Here is a 20628-nt window from a genome sequence, read left to right as displayed (position 1 = left end):
GTCATGTCCATTGAGTCGGTGATGCTAACTATCTCATCTTCTGCTGCCCCTTTCTTCTTTTGCCTTCAATCTTTCCCAGAATCAGGATCTAGGACTAGAGTTTCAGCTTCAGCATCAGTCCTTTTAATGAATATTCAGAGTTGATTTCCTTTAGGATTGACTGCTTTGATCTCTTTGCAGTCCAAGGGACTCTCAAGAGTCTTCTCCAGTACCACAATTCAAAGCATCAGTTCTTCAGTGCTCAGCCTTCTTTGTGGTCCAACTCTCACATCTGTGCATGACTACTGGAAAAGTGACAGCTTTGACTATACAGATCTTTGTCAGAAAAATGATGCTTTTGGTTTTTAATATGCTGTCTTTTCTTCCAAGGAGCATATTTTAATTTCATGATTGCTGTCACCATCCATGGTGACTTTGGAGCCCAAGAAAATAAAATCTATCACTGCTTCCACTTTTCTCCCATTGTGTTTGCCATGAAGTGATGGGATCATATGTCATGATCTTAGTTTTTTGAATTTAGAGTTTCAAGTCAGCTTTTTCACTTCCTCTTTCACCCTCATCAAGAGGCTCTTTATTTCCTCTTCACTTTCTGCCATTAGAGTGCTATTATCTGCATATCTGAGGTTGTTGATATTTCTCCCAACAGTCTTGATTCCAGCTTGTGATTCATCCACCTCAGCATTTCACATGATGTACTCTGCATACAAGTAAATAAGCAAGATGACAATATACAGCCTTGACGTACTCCTTTCCCAATTTGGAACCAGTCTGTTGTTCCATGTTTGGTTCTAACTGTTGCTTCTGGAGACACATGCAGGTTTCTCAGAGGACAGTTAAGCTGTTATGGTATTCCCATCCCTTTAAGAGTTTCCCACAGTTTGTTGTGATCCACACAGTCAATGGCTTTAGCCTAGTCAATGAAACAGAAGTAGATGTTTTTCTGGAATTTCCTGCTTTCTCTATGATCCAACGAATGCTAGCAATTTGATCTCTGGTTCTTCACATAAGGAAAGATATACCACGTTCTCAGATTGGAAGAATGAATATTGTTAAAGTGACTATACTACCCTTAACCCCACCATAGAGCCACTGAGCAGATGACCCACAAACTGCAGAATAATTATGCCAAATAAATTCTCACACTGTTAAGTTCTAGGACCCACAGCAGATTTTCCAACCTGGGGATCTGGGACAGAGAATCCCCAGGGAATTTGACTTTGGAGGCCAGTGGGATTTGATTACAGAACTTCCACAAGACTGGGGAAACAAACTCTTGGAAGGCACAAACAAAACCTTGTGTGCACCACGACCCAGGAGAAAGGAGCAGTGACCCCACAAGAGACTGATCCAGACTTGCCTGTGAGTGTAGAAGAGTTTCTGGTGGAGGTGTAGGTCAACAGTGGCATGCTGCAGGGTCAGGGGCACTGAATATAACAGTACCTTCAATAGACCTTTTGAAGGAGGTTGCCATTATCTTCATTACTCCCACTTTAGTTTGGTCTCAGGTCAAATAACAGGGAGGGAACACAGCCCCCCCCAACAGAAAATTGGATTAAAGATTTACTGAGCATGGCCCCACCCATCAGAACAAGATCCAGTTTTTCCCACAGTCAGTTCTCCCATCAGGAAGCTTCCATAAGCCTCTTATCTTCATCCTTCAGAGGACAGACAGAATGAAAACCACAATCACAGAAAACTAATCAAACTGATCACATGGACCATAGCCTTGTCTAACTCAATGAAACTATGAGCCATGCCCTGTAGGTCCACCCAAGATGGATGGGTCATGGTGGAGAGTTCTGACAAAATGTGGTGCACTGGAGAAGGGAATGACAAACCACTTCAGTATTCGTCCTTTGAGAACTCCATGAACTGTATGAAAAGGCAAAAAGATATGACACTGAAAGCTGAACTCCCCCAGTTGATAGGTGTCCAATATTGCTACTGGAGAAGGGTGTAGAAACAACTCCAGAAAGAAGCTGCTGCTGCTGCTAAGTCGCTTCAGTCGTGCCTGACTCTGTGCGACCCCACAAATGGCAGCCCATCAGGCTCCGCCATCCCTGGGATTCTCTAGGCAAGAACACTGGAGTGGGTTGCCATTTCCTTCTCCAATGCATGAAAGTGAAAAGTGAAAGTGAAGTTGCTCTGTTGTGTCCGACTCTTTGCAACCCCATGGACTACAGCCCACCAGGCTCCTCTGTCCATGGGAGTTTTCAGGCAAGAGTACTGGAGTGGGTTGCCATTGCCTTCTCCCCAGAAAGAAGAGACAGAGCCAAAGCAAAAACAATGCCCAGTTGTAGATATGACAGGTGATGGAAGTAAAGTCTGATGCTATAAAGAACAATATTGCATAGGAACCTGGCATGTTAGGTCCATGAATCTAGGCAAATTGGAAGTGATCAAACAGGAGATGGCAAGAGTGAACATTGACATTTGAGGAATCAGTGAACCAAAATGGACTGGAATAGGCAAATCTAATTCAGATGACCATTATATCTACTACTGTGGGCAAGAATACCTTAGAAGAAATGGAGTAGCCCTCAGAGTAAACAAAGGAGTCCAAATGCAGTACTTGGGTGCAGTCTCAAAAATGACAGAATGATCTCTGTTCATTTTCAAGGCAAGCCATTCAGTATTACAATAATCCAAGTCTATGTCCCAACCACTAATGCTGAAGGTCTGAATACAAAACCACTAAGGTCTGAATACAAGACTTTCTAGAACTAACACCCAAAAAAGATGTCCTTTTCATCATGGGGGACTGGAATGCAAAAGCAGAAAGTCAAGAGATACCTGGAGTAATAGGCAAATCTAGCCGTGGAGTACAAAATGAAGAGGACAAAGGCTAACAGAATTTCCCCAAGAGAACGCACTGGTCATAGCAAATACCCTCTTCCAACAACACAAGAGAAGACTCTACACACGGACATCACTGGATGGTCAATACTGAAATCAGATTGATTACATTATTTGCATTCAAAGACGGAGAAGCTCTATACAGTCAGCAGAAAAACAACACTGGGAGCTGACTGTGGCTCAGATCATGAACTCGTTTCAAAATTCACACTTAAATTGAAGAAAGTAGGGAAAACTACTAGGCCATTCAGGTATGACCTAAATCAAATCCCTTACGATTATACAGGGAAAATGACAAATAGATTCAAGGGATAAGATCTGATAGGCAGAGTGCCTGAAGAATTATGGATGGAGATTCATGACATTATACAGGAAGCAGTGATCAAGACCATCCCCAAGAAAAAGAAATGAAAAAAGGCAAAATGGTTGTCTGAGGAGGCCTTGCAAATAGTTGAGAAAAGAAAAGAAGCTAAAGGCAAAGGAGAAAAGGAAAGATATACCCATTTGAATGCAGAGTTCCAAAGAATAGCAAGGAGAAATAAGAAAACCTTCCTTAGTGATGAATGCAAAGAAATAGAGGACAACAATAGAATGGGAAAGACTAGAGATCTCTTCAAGAACATTAGAGATACCAAGTTAACATTTCATGAAAAGATGGGCTCAATAAACGACAGAAATGGCATGGACCTAACAGAAGCAGAAGATATTAAGAAGAGATGGCAAGAAAACACAGAAGAACTATACAAAAAAGACCTTCAGACCCAGATAAGCATGATGGTGTGATCACTCACCTAGAGCCAGACATCCTGGAATGTGAAGTCAAGTGGGCTTTAGAAAGCATCACTACGAACAAAGCTAGTGGAGGTGATGGAATTCCAGTTGAGCTATTCTAAATCCTAAAAGATGATGCTGTGAAAGTGCTGCACTTGATATGCCAGCAAATTTGGAAAACTCAGCAGTGGCCACAGGACTTGAAAAGGTCAGTTTTCATACCAATCCAAAGAAAGGCAATGCCAAAGAATGTTCAAGCTACCACACCATTGCCTTCATCTCACATGTTAGCAAAGTAATGCTCAAAATTCTCCAAGCCATGCTTCAATGGTACGTGAACCGTGAACTATAGATGTTCAAGTTGGATTTAGAAAAGGTAGAGTAACCAGAGGACAGATTGCCAACATCTGTTGGATCTTCAAAAAGAAAGAGTTCCAGAAAAACATCTACTTCTGCTTTATTGACTATGCCAAGCCTTTTCACTGTGGATCACAACAAAGTGTGGAAAATTCTGAAAGAGATGGGAATACCAGACCACCTGACCTGCCTCCTGAGAAATCTGTGTGCAGATCAAGAAGAAACAGTTAGACCTGAACATGGAACAACAGACTGGTTTCAAATTGAGAAAGGAGTAAGTCAAGTCTGTATATTGTCACCCTGCTTTTTTAACTTATATGCAGAGTGCTGCTGCTGCTGCTGCTAAGCCATTTCAGTCATGTCCGACTCTGTGTGACCCCATGGACTGCAGCCTGCCAGGCTCCTCCATCCTTGGGATTTTCCAGGCAAGAGTACTGGAATGGGTTGCCATTTCCTTCTCCTATATGCAGAGTACATCATGCAAAATGCCAGGCTGGATGAAGCACATGTTGAAATCAAAATGGCTTGGAGAAATATTGATAACCTCAGATACACAGATGACACCACCCTTATGGCAAGAAGTGAAGAAGAACTAAAGAACCTCTTGATGAAAGTGAAAGAGGAGAGTGAAAAAGTTGACTTAAAACTCAACATTCAAAAAACTAAGATCATGACATCTGGTCCCATCACTTTAGGGAAATAGATAGGGAAAAAATGGAAACAGTGGCAGACTTTACTTTCTTGGGCTCCAAAATCACTGCAGATGGTGACTGTAGCCAAGAAATTAAAAGACGCTAGCTCCTTGGAAGAAAAGCTATGACAAGCCTAGATAGCATGTCAAAAAGCAGACATTACTTTACCAACAAAGGTCTGTCTAGTCAAAGCTATGGTTTTTCCAGTAGTCAGGTATGGATGTGAGAGATTTGGACTATAGAGAAAGCTGAGCACCAAAGAATTGATGCTTTTGAACTGTGGTGTTGGAGAAGACTCTTGAGAGTCCCTTGGACTGCAAGGAGATCCAAGCAGTCAATCCTAAAGGAAATCCGTCCTGAATATTCATTGGAAGGACTGATGCTGAAGCTGAAACTCCAATACTTTGGCCACCTGATGCAAAGAACTCACTCACTGGAAAGACTCTAATGCTGGGAAAGATTGAAAGTAGGAGGAGAAGGGGACAACAGAGGATAAAATGGATGACATCACCACCTCAATGGATATGAGTTTGTGCTAGCTCTGGTAGTTGGTGATGGACAGGGAAGCCTCGGATGCTGCAATCCATGGGGTTGGAAAGAGTTGGACATGACTGAGTGACTGAACTAACTGACTGGCCCAAAGTAATCTATAGAGTTAATGTACTGTATTGCATTGTATATATGCAAGTGTATAGCACAAGGAACTCTGATCAATGTTATGTAGCAGTCTGGATGGGTGAGAATGGATACAAATGTACATATGGTTAAGTCCCTATACTGTCTACCTGAAACTATCATAGTATTGTTAATTGAGTATATTCCAATACAAAATAAAACGTTTAAAAAAAGAATCTGGGTGATTGATTATGATTGGACAGCAAGTTACGAGTTGAATAGCCATGAGTCACCATTGGGCCAATTATTTCACTACAGATTCAAGCTATCCACTTGATTTCACTGCCTCATTGACTATCCAGTTTCTGAAGATATAGAGAAATACAAACACAATCCCTCTTATCTGAAATGTTCTATTAAACAAGCATGGGTTTCATTCCAGGGATGTAAATAAGAGGAGCAGGCTGCTTTGGCCTCAAAATAAACCCTGGGTTCTTTTCCTTTTCTTCCCTACTCCTTTGTAGTTCAACTTTGTGGAGTGTGAGCTGATAAACCCATACACTAAGCACCATTTGTAAACAATCATACCTCCGAAGGAGGGGACAAACTATTACAGGGCAGGTCTTATGATGTGCCAACAGCTTCAGATGATTTAGATTGTTAAGTCTGGAGAGAAAAAGTGAGGTTGGGGAAGTTGAACTGCTAAGACAAAAATGGGAAGAAATGTGAAAGAACTTTGGAGGGAGAAATGGAGGGACAAGAAGAGGGAGAAGAGACTAGGGATCAGAGAGGTGAGAGGAGCCAGGAGACTGCAAAAATTCTGCCAACTGTATATCAATAACTCTCCAATTATCTCTCTGGCCCAGGCATTTTTCCAGAACTCTGAACTTGTATGTCCAACTATCAACTTGACATACTTTTTGGACAGAAATAAACATCTCACAGTTAACACATCTAACACTGATCTGAATTTCCCCCACAACCTCTATATTTCAGCTGAGCCACATTTCTTCTTTCAGATGCCCAGTTATCAAAACCTTGAAGTTTTTCTCTCCCATCCCAAGTCCTATGCATCAGAAAATCCTGTTGTCTCCTCATTAGTGTGCATCCAGTATCTGACCTCTTTCTCTTATCTCTACTAGCTACTGTTCAGTGCAAGCCATTTTTACTTTTTTTGAATGAATGTTATGACTTCAAATGCTCTAGTTGCTTCTATTAATGTCCTGTGTAGTCTCTGCTGTTCTGTGCTGTGCTTAGTCAATCAGTTGTGTCCAACTCTTTGCGACCCTATCGACTATAGCCTGCCAGGTTCCTCTGTCCATGGGGATTCTCCAGGCAAGAATAGTGGAGTGGGTTGCCACATCATTCCAGGGAATCTTCCCAACCCAGGGATCGAGCCCAGGGCTCCCTCATTGCAGGTGGATTCTTTACCGTCTGAGCCACCAGGGAAGCCTAAGAATACTGGAGTGGGTAGCCTATCCCTTCTCCAGGGGATCTTCCGTCCCAGGAATTGAACCAGAGTCTCCTGCATTGCGAGTGGATTCTTTACCAGCTGAGCTACCAGGGAAGTTCCCTGTGTAGTCTATTCTCAATCAAATGCTCGAATAAATTAAAACTCATGTCAGATCAAGTCACTTCTCTCTTCAAAACCGCAATGGCAATAATTTCACTCAGGGCAAAAGCCCAAATCCTTCAACACAGGAGGATGATTCTACTCTCAGGGCCTCTGCAACATGCTGCTCTCTGTCAGGAAGGCTCCTCCCCGAGATAACCACAATGCTCATCCCAGAACTTTCTTTCAAACTTCCCCATCTCTGTGATGCCCATGCAAGACTACCAGGTTTAAAATACATCCCACCCAGCAAATTCTCCCAATTCAGTTATCCAATTATTCTTTGTTTTGTTTCCTTTTAAATTTTTTATTTTGTATTGGGGGTACAGCCAATTGACAAACAATGCTGTAATAGTTTCAGGTGAACAGTGAAGGGACTCAGCCATACATATGCGTATATCCATTCATTCCCAACCTCCCCTCTCATACAGGCTGCCCCATAACATTGAGCAGAGTTCCATGTGCTGTACAGTTGATTTTCCGTTTTAAGTACAGCAGACTGTACGTGTCCATCTCAAACTGTTTCTTTAATAATTACGTTGACATCTTTTCAGGTCCTTTTGGCCAACTGTATATCTTCTTTGGAGAGATGTCTATTTAGGTCTTCTGTTAATTTTTTGAGTGGCTTTTTTCTTTGATTCTATTAAGTGTCATGAGCTGTTTGTAAATTTTGGAGACTAGCCCATTTTCAGTCACATCATTTGCAAATATTTTCTCTCAATCTGTGGGTTGTCCTTCATTTTGTTTGTTGTTTCTTTATTATGCAAAAACTTTTGAGTTTAAGTAGGTCTCATTTGTTTATTTTTGTTTTTATTTCCATTATTCTGGGACTTAGATCAAAAAAGATATTGTTCTGATTTATGTCAAAGAGTGTTCTGCTTATATTTTTCTCTAGGAGCTTTATAGTGTCAAGTCTCAAATTTAGGTCTTTAATGCATTTTGAGCTTATTTTTGTGTATGAAGTTAAAGAACAAACTAATTTCATTTTTTACATGTGAGCTATTCTTTTCTAACATGTAGCACTTTCTAATATTCTGTATTATTTGCTGAATTATAAGTCTATTGTTTATTGTCATTTCTTTCACTAAGATAAACATCAATGAAGGCAATTACTTTGTCTCTTTTATTCAACAATTCACCCCAAGTTCCTTCCTGTCATATACTAAATATCAAAGTAATATACATATGATATGTGAACTGCCTAGTGTGATATCTCCCCAAGACAGTGAGCTCTATTTTTAAGCAGCTAATCTCTGTAGAAATTATGTCAGAAGGTGAGTTTCCATGTAAATAACTTGGTGAAAAATAAAAGGAACTTGCTTGTATGAGGAAGCAAAAAGGAATTTGCTTGTATGAGGAAGCAAAAAAAGAGCCTAGGAGAAGAAAACCACAAACTCTCTACCCCACCCTTCCCCTTCTTCAGACCCATTGGCAGAAGACACAGAAATATCTTGGGATGGAAGAAGGGCCACAGTATCAAGAAGAGCAGTGGTTAAACTCATGAGCTCTACTACCAGATGTCTTGAGTTCAAACCATACCTCTATCAGGTAACACTGAGTGTCCTTGAACTTCTCCTTTCTCAGTTTTATTATCTATAAGGTATTGATGACAAGAGGATCTACCTTGGATATAACGATCACATGAGTTGGCAACTATGGGAATTTCCGACTCTGGCCCATGATGAATGTTTAAGAAAATGAATTGTTATTACTCATTAGATGTCCTGAGGAATGGAAGCTTCAACCAGCATTAGGTGATATAGATAAAGTTATAGACAGGGATGTGGTTATAATTACAGATATAGATATGGATATACAGATCATATAGGCAAGAGTCTCTGAGTCCTTTTTAGCCTCCGTTCCTCTTCACCCTGAACCAGCATGGAAGAGGGGACTCTAAGATAGCAATGCATAGAATTCTACTCATTTATCAGGAGAGAAGTTTTGTCTTAAGTAACAGTTTGGGTGAGAGAAGTTTATAGAGAAGTAGAAAGCAGGTATGTTGTTGAAAGACAGCAAAAACTTAACATATATTCATATCATTTCATATAGACTTAAAAACTAAAGAAGTCTTTTTGAAATCCCATGTGTCTGGAAAGACTTCCTCATGCTCACACATACACACACACACATACACACATACACATACACACACACACATATAAATACATGCATCCACAAACATGTATTAGAGAATAGCCTAGCATTGTAGTATACAGGTTGTTTTGAGGATCAAATGAAATTACAATACCTGTTAAAGACTCAGTGCAAACTTCAACACATGGGAACCATCCAACACATCATTGATCAAAACTTGGGAGTACACAATGCAAGATTTGAATGCTTCTGTTCTCTGAGTGGCATGATGTCTATTGTTTATTTCTCAGTATCTTCTGATTTTTCTGCCATTAGGATTCTCTGAGAAGCTGAGTTGCATGATATAATTAAAAGAATCAACTTGAGCTGGACACTTTAGATTTGAATCTGATGCTACACTGCCTTAGGTCATTTAATATCAGACAAGTTACTCTCTGCCTCAATCTTTCCATCTGCAATTCAGGAGTAATAGTCATTTATCACATGGGATGTTGTGAGGATTATACAAGTTAATGGACATAAATTTGTCATTGCTGGTATTTGAAGCATCATCCATTTGGATACCTCTGCTAAGCAGCTGGAGGTGATGGATCCACAGAGAAAACAGTCAAATCCCTGATTTCATCCTTTCAGGTAATGCCCAGTCTTTGGCCTTCTGCGGCTGCCCTTGGTGGCACACCCATGTTTCCATGGAGACTCTAAAAGTACAGGGCAGCGGGGAGGTCCAGAGGGCAGGGAGAGGGGATTCTACCCCAAGAAATGCTCACCTATGAATCCCAGCAGTAGAATCATTAGCAGGCAAGGAGGAGGAGTGTGTAATGAGGAGGCGGGGATGGGCATCATGGAGGCCTGAGGAATCTGCTCTGTCCAAATGTGTAAGCTGGGAGAGCATGAACTTCTGTGCTCTGTGGAAAGGAAAGAAGCCACACCCCCCGTGATATAAGAGGAAGTGCCTGTGATAGGGTCAAATGGCTATGAGATTACAATACGTTTCTAGGTTCAAGACAGTTCCTATTTCAGATGTGAAATAGAAATCAGGCAGAAAATGTGGCTAGTTACTCATCTTACATTTTCAGAGACAGAACAGGCCTAGCAGAAATAAAACTCTCTCTCCACCCAAGGCCTCTGTTTCCTCCACTGGGTTCCTCTCCACGTTTATGGCGATTCCTAGCTGGGAGCCCCAGGCAAACTCACAGACCCCAAGAAGGATCTGCGGCTGGGGGCTGAGTTCCAATTCCAGGACCCTAGGTTGTGGCTGGATTTCAGTCTCATTCTGCACTTGCCTCAGTGAAGATCTACTGACTGACCTGGATAAAGGAAGGGGGCTCATCAGCGCCTTCTCAACTTTGGGATGGAACCAGATGTACTCTTGAAATGATTTCTTATTCCAACATTTTATCGATGTAACTGGCAAAACTTAGCCCAAATGAACAGTGCAATGTGGACCTCACACCTATTCAGGCTATGGCCTGAATCCAAAAAGAAGGAATCATTTTCCACTTCTTTAAGGAGAGGAAGTAGATTGCATGACCCGGAAATTACACTCTAAGGCATTTATTCCAGAGAAATGAAAACAGTGTCCATACAAAACCTGTGTACAAATGTTGTAAAAGATTTACTTTGAAGCAGAAAAGTGGAAGAAATCAAAATATCTAAAAATAAGTGAACAACCGTTCCATATGAGGATATACTATCAGCAATCCAAAGGAATGAGCTATATATGGGTGTGGCAATTATAAATCTCTTAAAGGCATTATGTTGAGTGAACAAAACCAGTCTCAAAATATTAACTCTACTTGTATAACATTCCCAAAATTATATATATAGAGAAAACAGAAAGGTATTTGCAGGAGTCTTGGTTTGGTGGGGATATTTGTTATTTTAAAGGGCTAGCACATAGGAGACTTGGTGCTTATGGAATATTCTGCATCTGACCATGCTAGTGGTTACACAAACATACACAAGACAGGATCAACATAAGCCAAAACTAAGAATGTAACAAACTCAGCTATAATATAAAAAACAATTTCATAGTCATAACATAGACACTGTCTATTAACATATTCAAGATTATAATTGTATTAGAGTGATAAAGAATAAGATGTGCATGTGTGACATGAGGTCAGGAGTAACAGAATATTACCTCCCTGGCTTCCGTACTGAGATGTCTATGAATAATGCTTAACAGTGAGATTTCAAGACATAGTAAGAAGCATGTTTTATGACAGGTGGCTAAAATAATTAGTTGAAAGAATTGAAGTTGGCTTCCTCTCAGAAGTGGAAATGGCAGGAATTTAGAGACTCCAGTTTTCATATGTATAACTTCATATGTAGAACTATTGGACTTGTAAACTATTTGCATATGAGTCTTTGATAAAGGTAAAACTATTTGGATGTTTAGAGATTTAATCTTAAAAGCATTACACATAAAAAGAATGCCCTTACTGTTAGCAATGGTAAAAGTTCTGTAATGTGGCTTGATCTAACATTCATGATCTACTTCAATTATAATCCTATACAGTATTCAAAACTACTAAAAACAGTAATAATAATTTTTAAAAATTTTATGAATAAGAAAGTATTAATAATAACTGTAACTAGAGATGCATAAGATCACTTGGGGAAAAAGCAATTGCAAAATTGTGAATTTAAAATAATTTTAAAACAAATTAATAGAGATATATCAAATCATGAACAGAAAACTGAATATTAGAGAAGATTTCAATTTTCTCAAATTAATATATAAATTCAATGTGATCAAAAAAATAATTCTAAAACAATTTTTCATGAAATTTGAAAGCGTGATTCTAAAGTGCATTTGGAGACTGAAACTGAGGGGATGACAATTATATTTTACAAATATATGTACATTTACATTTACATACAAATGGAATGCCAAGAAAAAAGGGATATCAATACTCATAAAAGACAAAGACTTTATTTTTTTTAATTAGTTTATTTATCTATTTTTTAACTTTACAATATTGTATTTGTTTTGCCATACATTGACATGAATCCACCATGGGTGTACATGTTTTCCCCTTCCAGAACCCCCCTCCCACATTCCTCCCCATCCCATCTCTCTGGGTCATCCCAGTGCACCAGCCCCGAGCACCCTGTATCATGCATCGAACCTGGGCTGGCGATTCGTTTCACATATGATAATTTACATGCTTCAATGCCATTCTCCCATATCATCTTGCCCTCGCCCTCTCCCATAGAGTCCATAATACTGTTCTATTTATCTGTGTCTCTTTTGATGTCTCCCATACAGGGTTATCTTTACCAATTAACTAAATACCATATATATGTGTTAGTATACTGTATTGGTGTTTTTCTTTCTGGCTTACTTCACTCTGTGTGATAGGCTCCAGTTTCATCCACCTCATTAGAACTGATTCGAATGTATTCTTTTTAATGGCTGAATAATATTCCATTGTGTATATGTACCATAGCTTCCTTATCCATTTGTCTGCTGATGGGCATCTAGGCTGCTTCCATGTCCTGGTTATTATAAACAGTGCTGCGATGAACATTGGGGTACACGTGTCTCTTTCAATTCTGGTTTCCTCAGTGTGTATGCCCAGCAGTGGGATTGCTGGGTCATATGGCAGTTCTATTTCCAGTTTCTTGAGGAATCTCCACACTGTTCTCCATAGTGGCTGTACTAGTTTGCATTCCCACCAACAGAGTAAGAGGGTTCCCTTTTCTCCACACCCTCTCCAGAATTTATTGCATGTAGACTTTTGGATAGCAGCCATTCTGACAGGCGTGAAAGACAAAGACTTTAAAGCAAAGGCTAAAACAAAAGACCAAAAGGCATTATATAAGGATAAATCAATCAATATGAGACAAGGATATTAAACTCATTAACATATATTCATCTAGTACAGAAGCACCTATTTAGAAAGAGTAAGCATTTTTGACAACCACTATGATATGGAAGTAGGAATCAATTACGGGGAAAAAAGTGGGAAAAGCACAAACATCTGGAGACAATGAAAAAATTAAAGAGGAAATCAGAAAATATCATGAGCAAAGGAAAATAAAAATGCAACTTTCCAAAATCTATGAGATATAGATAAAGTAGTTTGATAAGGGAAGTTTATAGTAATATAGGCCCAACTCAAGATACATGGAAAATATCAAATAAACTACCTAATCTACCACCTAAAAGAACTGGAAAAGGGAAAACAGACAAAGCCAAATGTCAGCAGAAGGAAGGAAATAATAAAGATCAGAGAAGATATAACTAAAGTAGAGACCAAAAAACAACAGAAAAGATAAATGAAATTTAGAACAGGTTTTTGGGCTTTCCAGGTGGCATTAGTGGTAAAGAACTCAACAATGCAGGAGACATAAGAGACTCAGTTTTGATCCTTAGGGCAGGAAGATCCCCTGGAGGAAGGCATGGAAACCCACTCTAGTGTTCTTGCTTGGAGAATCCCATGGACAGATGAGCCTGGTGAGCTACAGTCCGTGGGGTCACAAATAGTCAGACACAACTGAAGTGACTTAGCATGCATGAATGCACAGAGCTGGCTTTTGGAAAAGATAAACAAAATTGATAAACCTTTAGACAGGCTCACCAAGAATAAAAGGGAGTGGACTGAAACAAAATAAGAAATGACAAAGAGAGATAACAATTGATATCAGAGAAATGCAAAAAAGGCATGAGAGTATGATGACCAGTTATACCAACAAGCTTGACAACCTAGAAGAAATGGACAAGTTTCTAAAAACATACAACCTTTCAGGACTGAATCAGGAAGAAATAGATAATCTGAACACTAATCATGGGTAGTGAAATTGGATTTTAAATTACCAGCACACCTAAAAGATAGAACTTGACGGCTTCATAGGGGAATATTACCGGAAATATAAAGAAGAGTTAATGCTATCCTTCTTAAACTATTTCAGAGATTGAAGAGGACAGAATATTTATAATTCATTCTATGAGTTCACCATTACTGTGACATAAAAACCAGATAACACACGATTAAAAAAAGATCATAACAGCCCAACATCCCTGATGAGTATAGATAAAAAATCCTCAATAGAATATTAACAAACTGATTCAACAATATATGAAAAAGATCATATACCACGTGCGAGTAGAATTTATCCCAGGGAAGCAAGGATGGTTCAGTATTCACAGATCAATCAATGCAATATACCACATTAACAAAATTGAGGATAAAAATTACATGATCATCTCAACAGAAACAGAAAAAAACTATGACCAAATTCAACATCCATTCATGCTAAAAATTCTCATTAAATTTGGTATAAAGGGAATATGTCTCAACAAAATAAAGGCCATTTATGACAAACCCAGAGTTAGCATCATACTAAATGATGAAAAGCTGAAAGCCTTCCTACTACATTCAGGAAAAGCCTTCCCACTACATTTAGGAACAAGACAAGGATGCCCACCTTTACCAATTCTAATAATATTTAGCATAGTATTGGAAGACTATCCAGAGCAATCAGACAAGAAAAGTATAAAAGGCATCAAAATTGGAAAGGAAAAAGCAAAACTGTCACTATTTTCAGATGATATGATATTATCTAGACAAAATTCTGATGCTGAAGCTGAAACTCCAATACTTTGGCCACCTGATGGGAAGAGCTGACTCATTTGAAAAGACCCTGATGCTAGGAAAGATTGAAGGTGGGAGAAGAAGGGGAAGACAGAGGATGAGATGGTTGGATGGCATCACTGACTCAATGGACATGAGCTTGAGTAAACTCCAGGAGTTGGTGATGGACAGGGAGGCCTGTCGTGCTGTAGTCCATGAGGTTGCAAAGAGTCAGACACGATTGAGCAACTGAACTGAACTGAACTGAACTGAAGACAAAATCCTAATATTGCCACAAAAAAAAGCTATTAGAATTAAAATATGAACTCAGTAAAGTTTCAGAATAGAAGATTAATGTACAAAAATCTGTTTACTTTCTATACACAAAAGTAACAGTAAATGGATCAAAGAAATAAATGCAACATGGAATCTATATAAATCCTAGAAGTGAACATAGGCAGAACACTCTTTGAGATAAATTGTAGCAATATTTTTGAGATCTGTCTCCTGACACAAAAGAAGCAAAAGCAAATATAAACAAATGGGACCTAATTAAAATTGAAAGCTTTTGCACATCAAAGGAAATCATCAACAAAGTGATAACACAAATGAATGGAGGAAAATATTTTGCATATAGTATGGCCAATACACAAAATATATATCCAAAAAATGTAAATATGTCTAAAATATATAAATAGATCATGAAACTCAATATAAATAAAACCTGATAAAAGACCTGAATAGACATTTTCCAGAGAAGACATACACATGGCCAATACGCACATGAAAAGATGCTCAGTATCGTTAATCATTAGAGAAATGCAAATTAAGGCCATGGTGAGACATCACCTGACACCTGTCAAAATGACTATCATCAAAAATTCTACAAATAACAATACAGGTAAAAGTGTGGAGAAAGGCGAACACTCATACACTGTTGGTGGAATTGTAAATTGGTGCAGCCATTGTGGAAAACAACATGGAGGTACCTCAAAAAGCTAAAAAGAGAGCTACCATATTTTCCAGCAATTCCACTCTGTCCAAAGAAAACAGAAACATTAAGCCAGAAAGATATATTAATATTAATTACAGCTTTAAAATATTAATAACAGCTTTAGTTACAATAGCTGAGAAATGGAAGCAATCTAACTGTCTATCAACAGATAACTAAAGAAAATGTGGTATACAATGGAATATTACTCAGGCATTTTTAAAAAAGAATAAAATTCTGCCATTTGCAACAGTGTGGATGGACCTGCACGGTATTATATTTAGTGAAATAAGTCAGACAGAGAAGGACAAATAATCTATGTTAACACTTGTGCTATAAAAAAAGTAATATAAATGAATGTATGTAACAAAACAGAAACAGACTCAGATACAGAGAACAAACTAGTAGTTTCTAGTGGGGAGAGAGAACGGGATAGGGTTATGGAAGGGTAGGGTTATGAAACTAAGAGATACAAATTACTTTGTATAAATTAGCAACAAGGGCATATTGTACAGCACAAGGAAATATAGCCATTATTTTGTAATAACTTTAAAATGGAATAAAACCTATGAAACTCTTGAATCACTATGTACACCTGATTTTAACATCATACTGTAAATCGACTATACTTCATTTTTTTTTTTTTTTTTTTTAATAAATTTATTTATTTTAGTTGGGGGCTAATTACTTTACAATATTGTAATAGTTTTTGCCATACATTGACAAGAATCAGCCATGGGTTTACATGTGTTCCCCTTCCCGAACCCCCCACCCACCTCCCTCCCCCTCTCATCCTTCTGGATCATCCCATTGCCCCGGCCCTGAGCCCTTGTCACATGCATCGAACATGGAATGGTGCTCTGTTTCACATATGACAATACACATGTCTCAATGCCATTCTCCCAGAACGTCCCACCCTCACCTTCTCCCTCAGAGTCCATAAAATTGTTCCATGCATCTGTGTCTCTTATTCTGTCTCGCATATAGGGTTATCATTACCATCTTTCAGATTCCATATATATGCATTAGTATACTGTATTGTTGTTTTTCTTTCTGGCTTACTTCACTCTGTATAATGGGCTCCAGTTTCATCCATCTCAGTAGAACCGGTTCAAATGTATTTTTTTTAATGGCTGAGTAATATTCCATTGTGTATATGTACCACAGCTTCCTTATCCATTCATCTGCTGATGGACATCTAGGTTGCTTCCATGTCCTGGCTATTGTAAACAGTGCTGCGATGAACATTGGGGTACACGCGTCTCTTTCAATTCTGGTTTCCTCGGTGTATATGCCCAGCAGTGGGATTGCTGGGTCATATGGCAGTTCTATTCCCAGTTTTTTAAGGAATCTCCACACTCTTCTCCATAGTGGCTGTACTAGTTTGCATTCCCACCAACAGTGTAAGAGGGTTCCCTTTTCTCCACACCCTCTCCAGCATTTATTGCTTGTAGACTTTTGGATAGCAGCCATTCTGACTGGTGTGAAATGATACCTCATTGTGGTTTTGATTTGCATTTCTCTAATAATGAGTGATGTTGAGCATCTTTTCATGTGTTTGTTAGCCATCTGTATGTCTTCTTTGGAGAAATGTCTGTTTAGTTCTTTGGCCCATTTTTTGATTGGGTCGTTTATTTTTCGGGAATTCAGCTGCAGAAGTTGCTTGTATATTTTTGAGATTAATTGTTTGTCTGTTGCTTCATTTGCTATTATTTTCTCCCATTCTGAAGGCTGTCTTTTCACCTTGTTTATAGTTTCCTTTGTTGTGCAAAAGCTTTTAATTTTAATTAGGTCCCATTTGTTTATTTTTGCTTTTATTTCCAATATTCTGGGAGGTGGGTCATGGAGGATCCTGCTGTGATTTATGTCGGAGAGTGTTTTGCCTATGTTTTCCTCTAGGAGTTTTATTGTTTCTGGTCTTACGTTTAGATCTTTAATCCATTTTGAGTTTATTTTTGTGTATGGTGTTAGGAAGTGTTCTAGTTTCATTCTTTTACAAGTGGTTGACCAGTTTTCCCAGCACCACTTGTTAAAGAGATTGTCTTTTCTCCATTGTATATTCTTGCCTCCTTTGTCGAAGATAAGGTGTCCATATGTGCGTGGGTTTATCTCTGGGCTTTCTATTTTGTTCCATTGATCTATATTTCTATCTTTGTGCCAGTACCATACTGTCTTGATGACTGTGGCTTTGTAGTAGAGCCTGAAGTCAGGCAGGTTGATTCCTCCAGTTCCATTCTTCTTCCTCAAGATTGCTTTGGCTATTCGAGGTTTCTTATATTTCCATACAAATTGTGAGATGATTTGTTCTAGTTCTGTGAAAAATACCATTGGTAGCTTGATAGGGATTGCATTGAATCTGTAGATTGCTTTGGGTAGAATACTCATTTTCACTATATTAATTCTTCCAATCCATGAACACGGTATATTTCTCCATCTGTTTGTGTCCTCTTTGATTTCTTTCATCAGTGTTTTATAGTTTTCTATATATAAGTCTTTTGTTTCTTTAGGTAGATATATTCCTAAGTATTTTATTCTTTTTGATGCAATGGTGAATGGTATTGTTTCCTTAATTTCTCTTTCTGTTTTCTCATTATTGGAGTATAGGAATGCAAGGGATTTCTGTGTGTTAATTTTATATCCTGCAACTTTACTATATTCATTGATCAACTCTAGTAATTTTCTAGTAGAGTCTTTAGGGTTTTCTATGTAGAGGATCATGTCATCTGCAAACAGTGAGAGTTTTACTTCTTCTTTTCCTATCTGTATTCCTTTTATTTCTTTTTCAGCTCTGATTGCTGTGGCCAAAACTTCCAAAACTATGTTGAATAGTAGTGGTGAAAGTGGGCATCCTTGCCTTGTTCCTGACTTTAGGGGAAATGCTTTCAATTTTTCACCATTGAGGATAATGTTTGCTGTGGGTTTGTCATATATAGCTTTTATTATGTTGAGATATGTTCCTTCTATTCCTGCTTTCTGGAGGGTTTTAATCATAAATGGATGCTGAATTTTGTCAAAGGCTTTTTCTGCATCTATTGAGATAACCATATGGTTTTTTTCTTTCAATTTGTTAATGTGGTGTATTACATTGATTGATTTGCGGATGTTAAAAAAACCTTGCATTCCTGGGATAAAGCCCACTTGGTCATGATGTATGATCTTTTTAATATGATGTTGGATTCTGTTTGCTAGAATTTTATTAAGGATTTTTGCATCTATGTTCATCAGTGATATTGGCCTGTAGTTTTCCTTTTTTGTGACATCTTTGTCTAGTTTTGGAATTAGGGTGATGGTGGCCTCATAGAATGAGTTTGGAAGTTTACCATCTTCTGCAATGTTCTGGAAGAGTTTGAGTAGGATAGGTGTTAGCTCTTCTCTAAATTTTTGGTAGAATTCCGCTGTGAAGCCGTCTGGTCCTGGGCTTTTGTTTGCTGGAAGATTTCTGATTACAGTTTCGATTTCCGTGTTTGTGATGGGTCTGTTAAGATCTTCTATTTCTTCCTGGTTCAGTTTTGGAAAGTTATACTTTTCTAAGAATTTGTCCATTTCTTCCAAGTTGTCCATTTTATTGGCATATAGCTGTTGGTAGTATTCTCTTATGATCCTTTGTATTTCTGTGGAATCTGTTGTGATCTCTCCATTTTCATTTCTAATTTTGTTGATCTGATTCTTCTCCCTTTGTTTCTTGATGAGTCTGGCTAATGGCTTATCAATTTTGTTTATCTTCTCGAAAAACCAGCTTTTAGTTTTGTTGATTTTTGCTATGGTCTCTTTTGTTTCTTTTGCATTTATTTCTGCCCTAATTTTTAAGATTTCTTTCCTTCTACTGACCCTGGGGTTTTTCATTTCTTCCTTCTCTAGTTGCTTTAGGTGTAGAGTTAGTTGATTTATTTGATTTTTTTCTTGTTTCTTGAGGTACGCCTGTATTGCTATGAACCTTCCCCTTAGTATTGCTTTTACAGTGTCCCATAGGTTTTGGGTTGTTGTGTTTTCATTTTCATTCGTTTCTATGCATAATTTTATTTCTTTTTTGATTTCTTCTGTGATTTGTTGGTTATTCAGAAGCGTGTTGTTTAGCCTCCATATGTTGGAACTTTTAATAGTTTTTTTCCTGTAATTGAGGTCTAATCTTACTGCATTGTGGTCAGAGAAGATGGCTGGGATGATTTCAATTTTTTTGAATTTACCAAGGCTAGATTTATGGCCCAGGATGTGATCTATCCTGGAGAAAGTTCCATGTGCACTTGAGAAAAAGGTAAAATTGATTGTTTTGGGGTGGAAACTCCTGTAAATATCAATTAAATCTAATTTGTCTATTGTATCATTTAAAGTTTGTGTTTCCTTGTTAATTTTCTGTTTAGTTGATCTATCCATATGCGTGAGTGGAGTATTAAAGTCTCCCACTATTATTGTGTTATTGTTAATTTCCCCTTTCATACTTGTTAGTATTTGCCTTATATATTGTGGTGCTCCTATGTTGGGTGCATATATATTTATGATTGTTACGTCTTCTTCTTGAATTGATCCTTTGATCTTTATGTAGTGTCCTTCTTTGTCCCTTTTCACATCCTTTATTTTAAAGTCTATTTTATCTGAAATGAGTATTGCGACTCCTGCTTTCTTTTGGTCTCCGTTTGCATGGAATATGTTTTTCCATCCTTTCACTTTCAGCCTGTGTGTGTCCCTAGTTTTGAGGTGGGTCTCTTGTAGACAGCATATATAGGGGTCTTGTTTTTGTATCCATTCAGCAACCCTTTGCCTTTTGGTTGGGGCATTCAACCCATTTACATTTAAGGTAATTATTGAGAAGTATGATCCCGTTGCCATTTACTTTGTTGTTTTGAGTTCGTGTTGAAACATCCTTTCTGTGTTTCCTGTTTAGAGAAGATCCTTTAGCATTTGCTGGAGAGCTGGTTTGGTGGTGCTGAATTCCCTCAGCTCTTGCTTGTCTGTAAAGCTTTTGAATTCTCCTTCATATCTGAATGAGATCCTTGCTGGGTACAGTAATCTGGGTTGTAGATTATTCTCTTTCATTACTTTAAGTATGTCCTGCCATTC

General features: G+C 38.3%; 1 protein-coding gene across 1 annotated transcript in view; it reads right to left on the bottom strand.

The window, feature by feature from the left end:
• The window catches only part of LOC145532430 (tyrosine-protein phosphatase non-receptor type substrate 1-like), a 33899-nt gene extending 24024 nt beyond the window's left edge, over positions 1 to 9875 (bottom strand). Inside the window, exon 1 of the mRNA XM_081557321.1 lies at positions 9768 to 9875. Within this exon, the coding sequence (XP_081413447.1) occupies positions 9768 to 9843 (76 nt within the window). The 5' untranslated portion in view covers positions 9844 to 9875. The remainder of the gene's footprint in view (positions 1 to 9767) is intronic.
• Between the last annotated feature and the right edge of the window lie 10753 nt (positions 9876 to 20628).

Source organism: Giraffa tippelskirchi, chromosome 13, assembly GCF_054371585.1.
Source record: "Giraffa tippelskirchi isolate mGirTip1 chromosome 13, T2T-mGirTip1v1.2.pri, whole genome shotgun sequence".
In the NCBI taxonomy this organism is placed as follows: domain Eukaryota; kingdom Metazoa; phylum Chordata; class Mammalia; order Artiodactyla; family Giraffidae; genus Giraffa; species Giraffa tippelskirchi.
The sequence above is the reverse complement of the archived record's forward strand: the minus strand, read 5'-3'. Positions and strand labels throughout refer to the sequence as shown.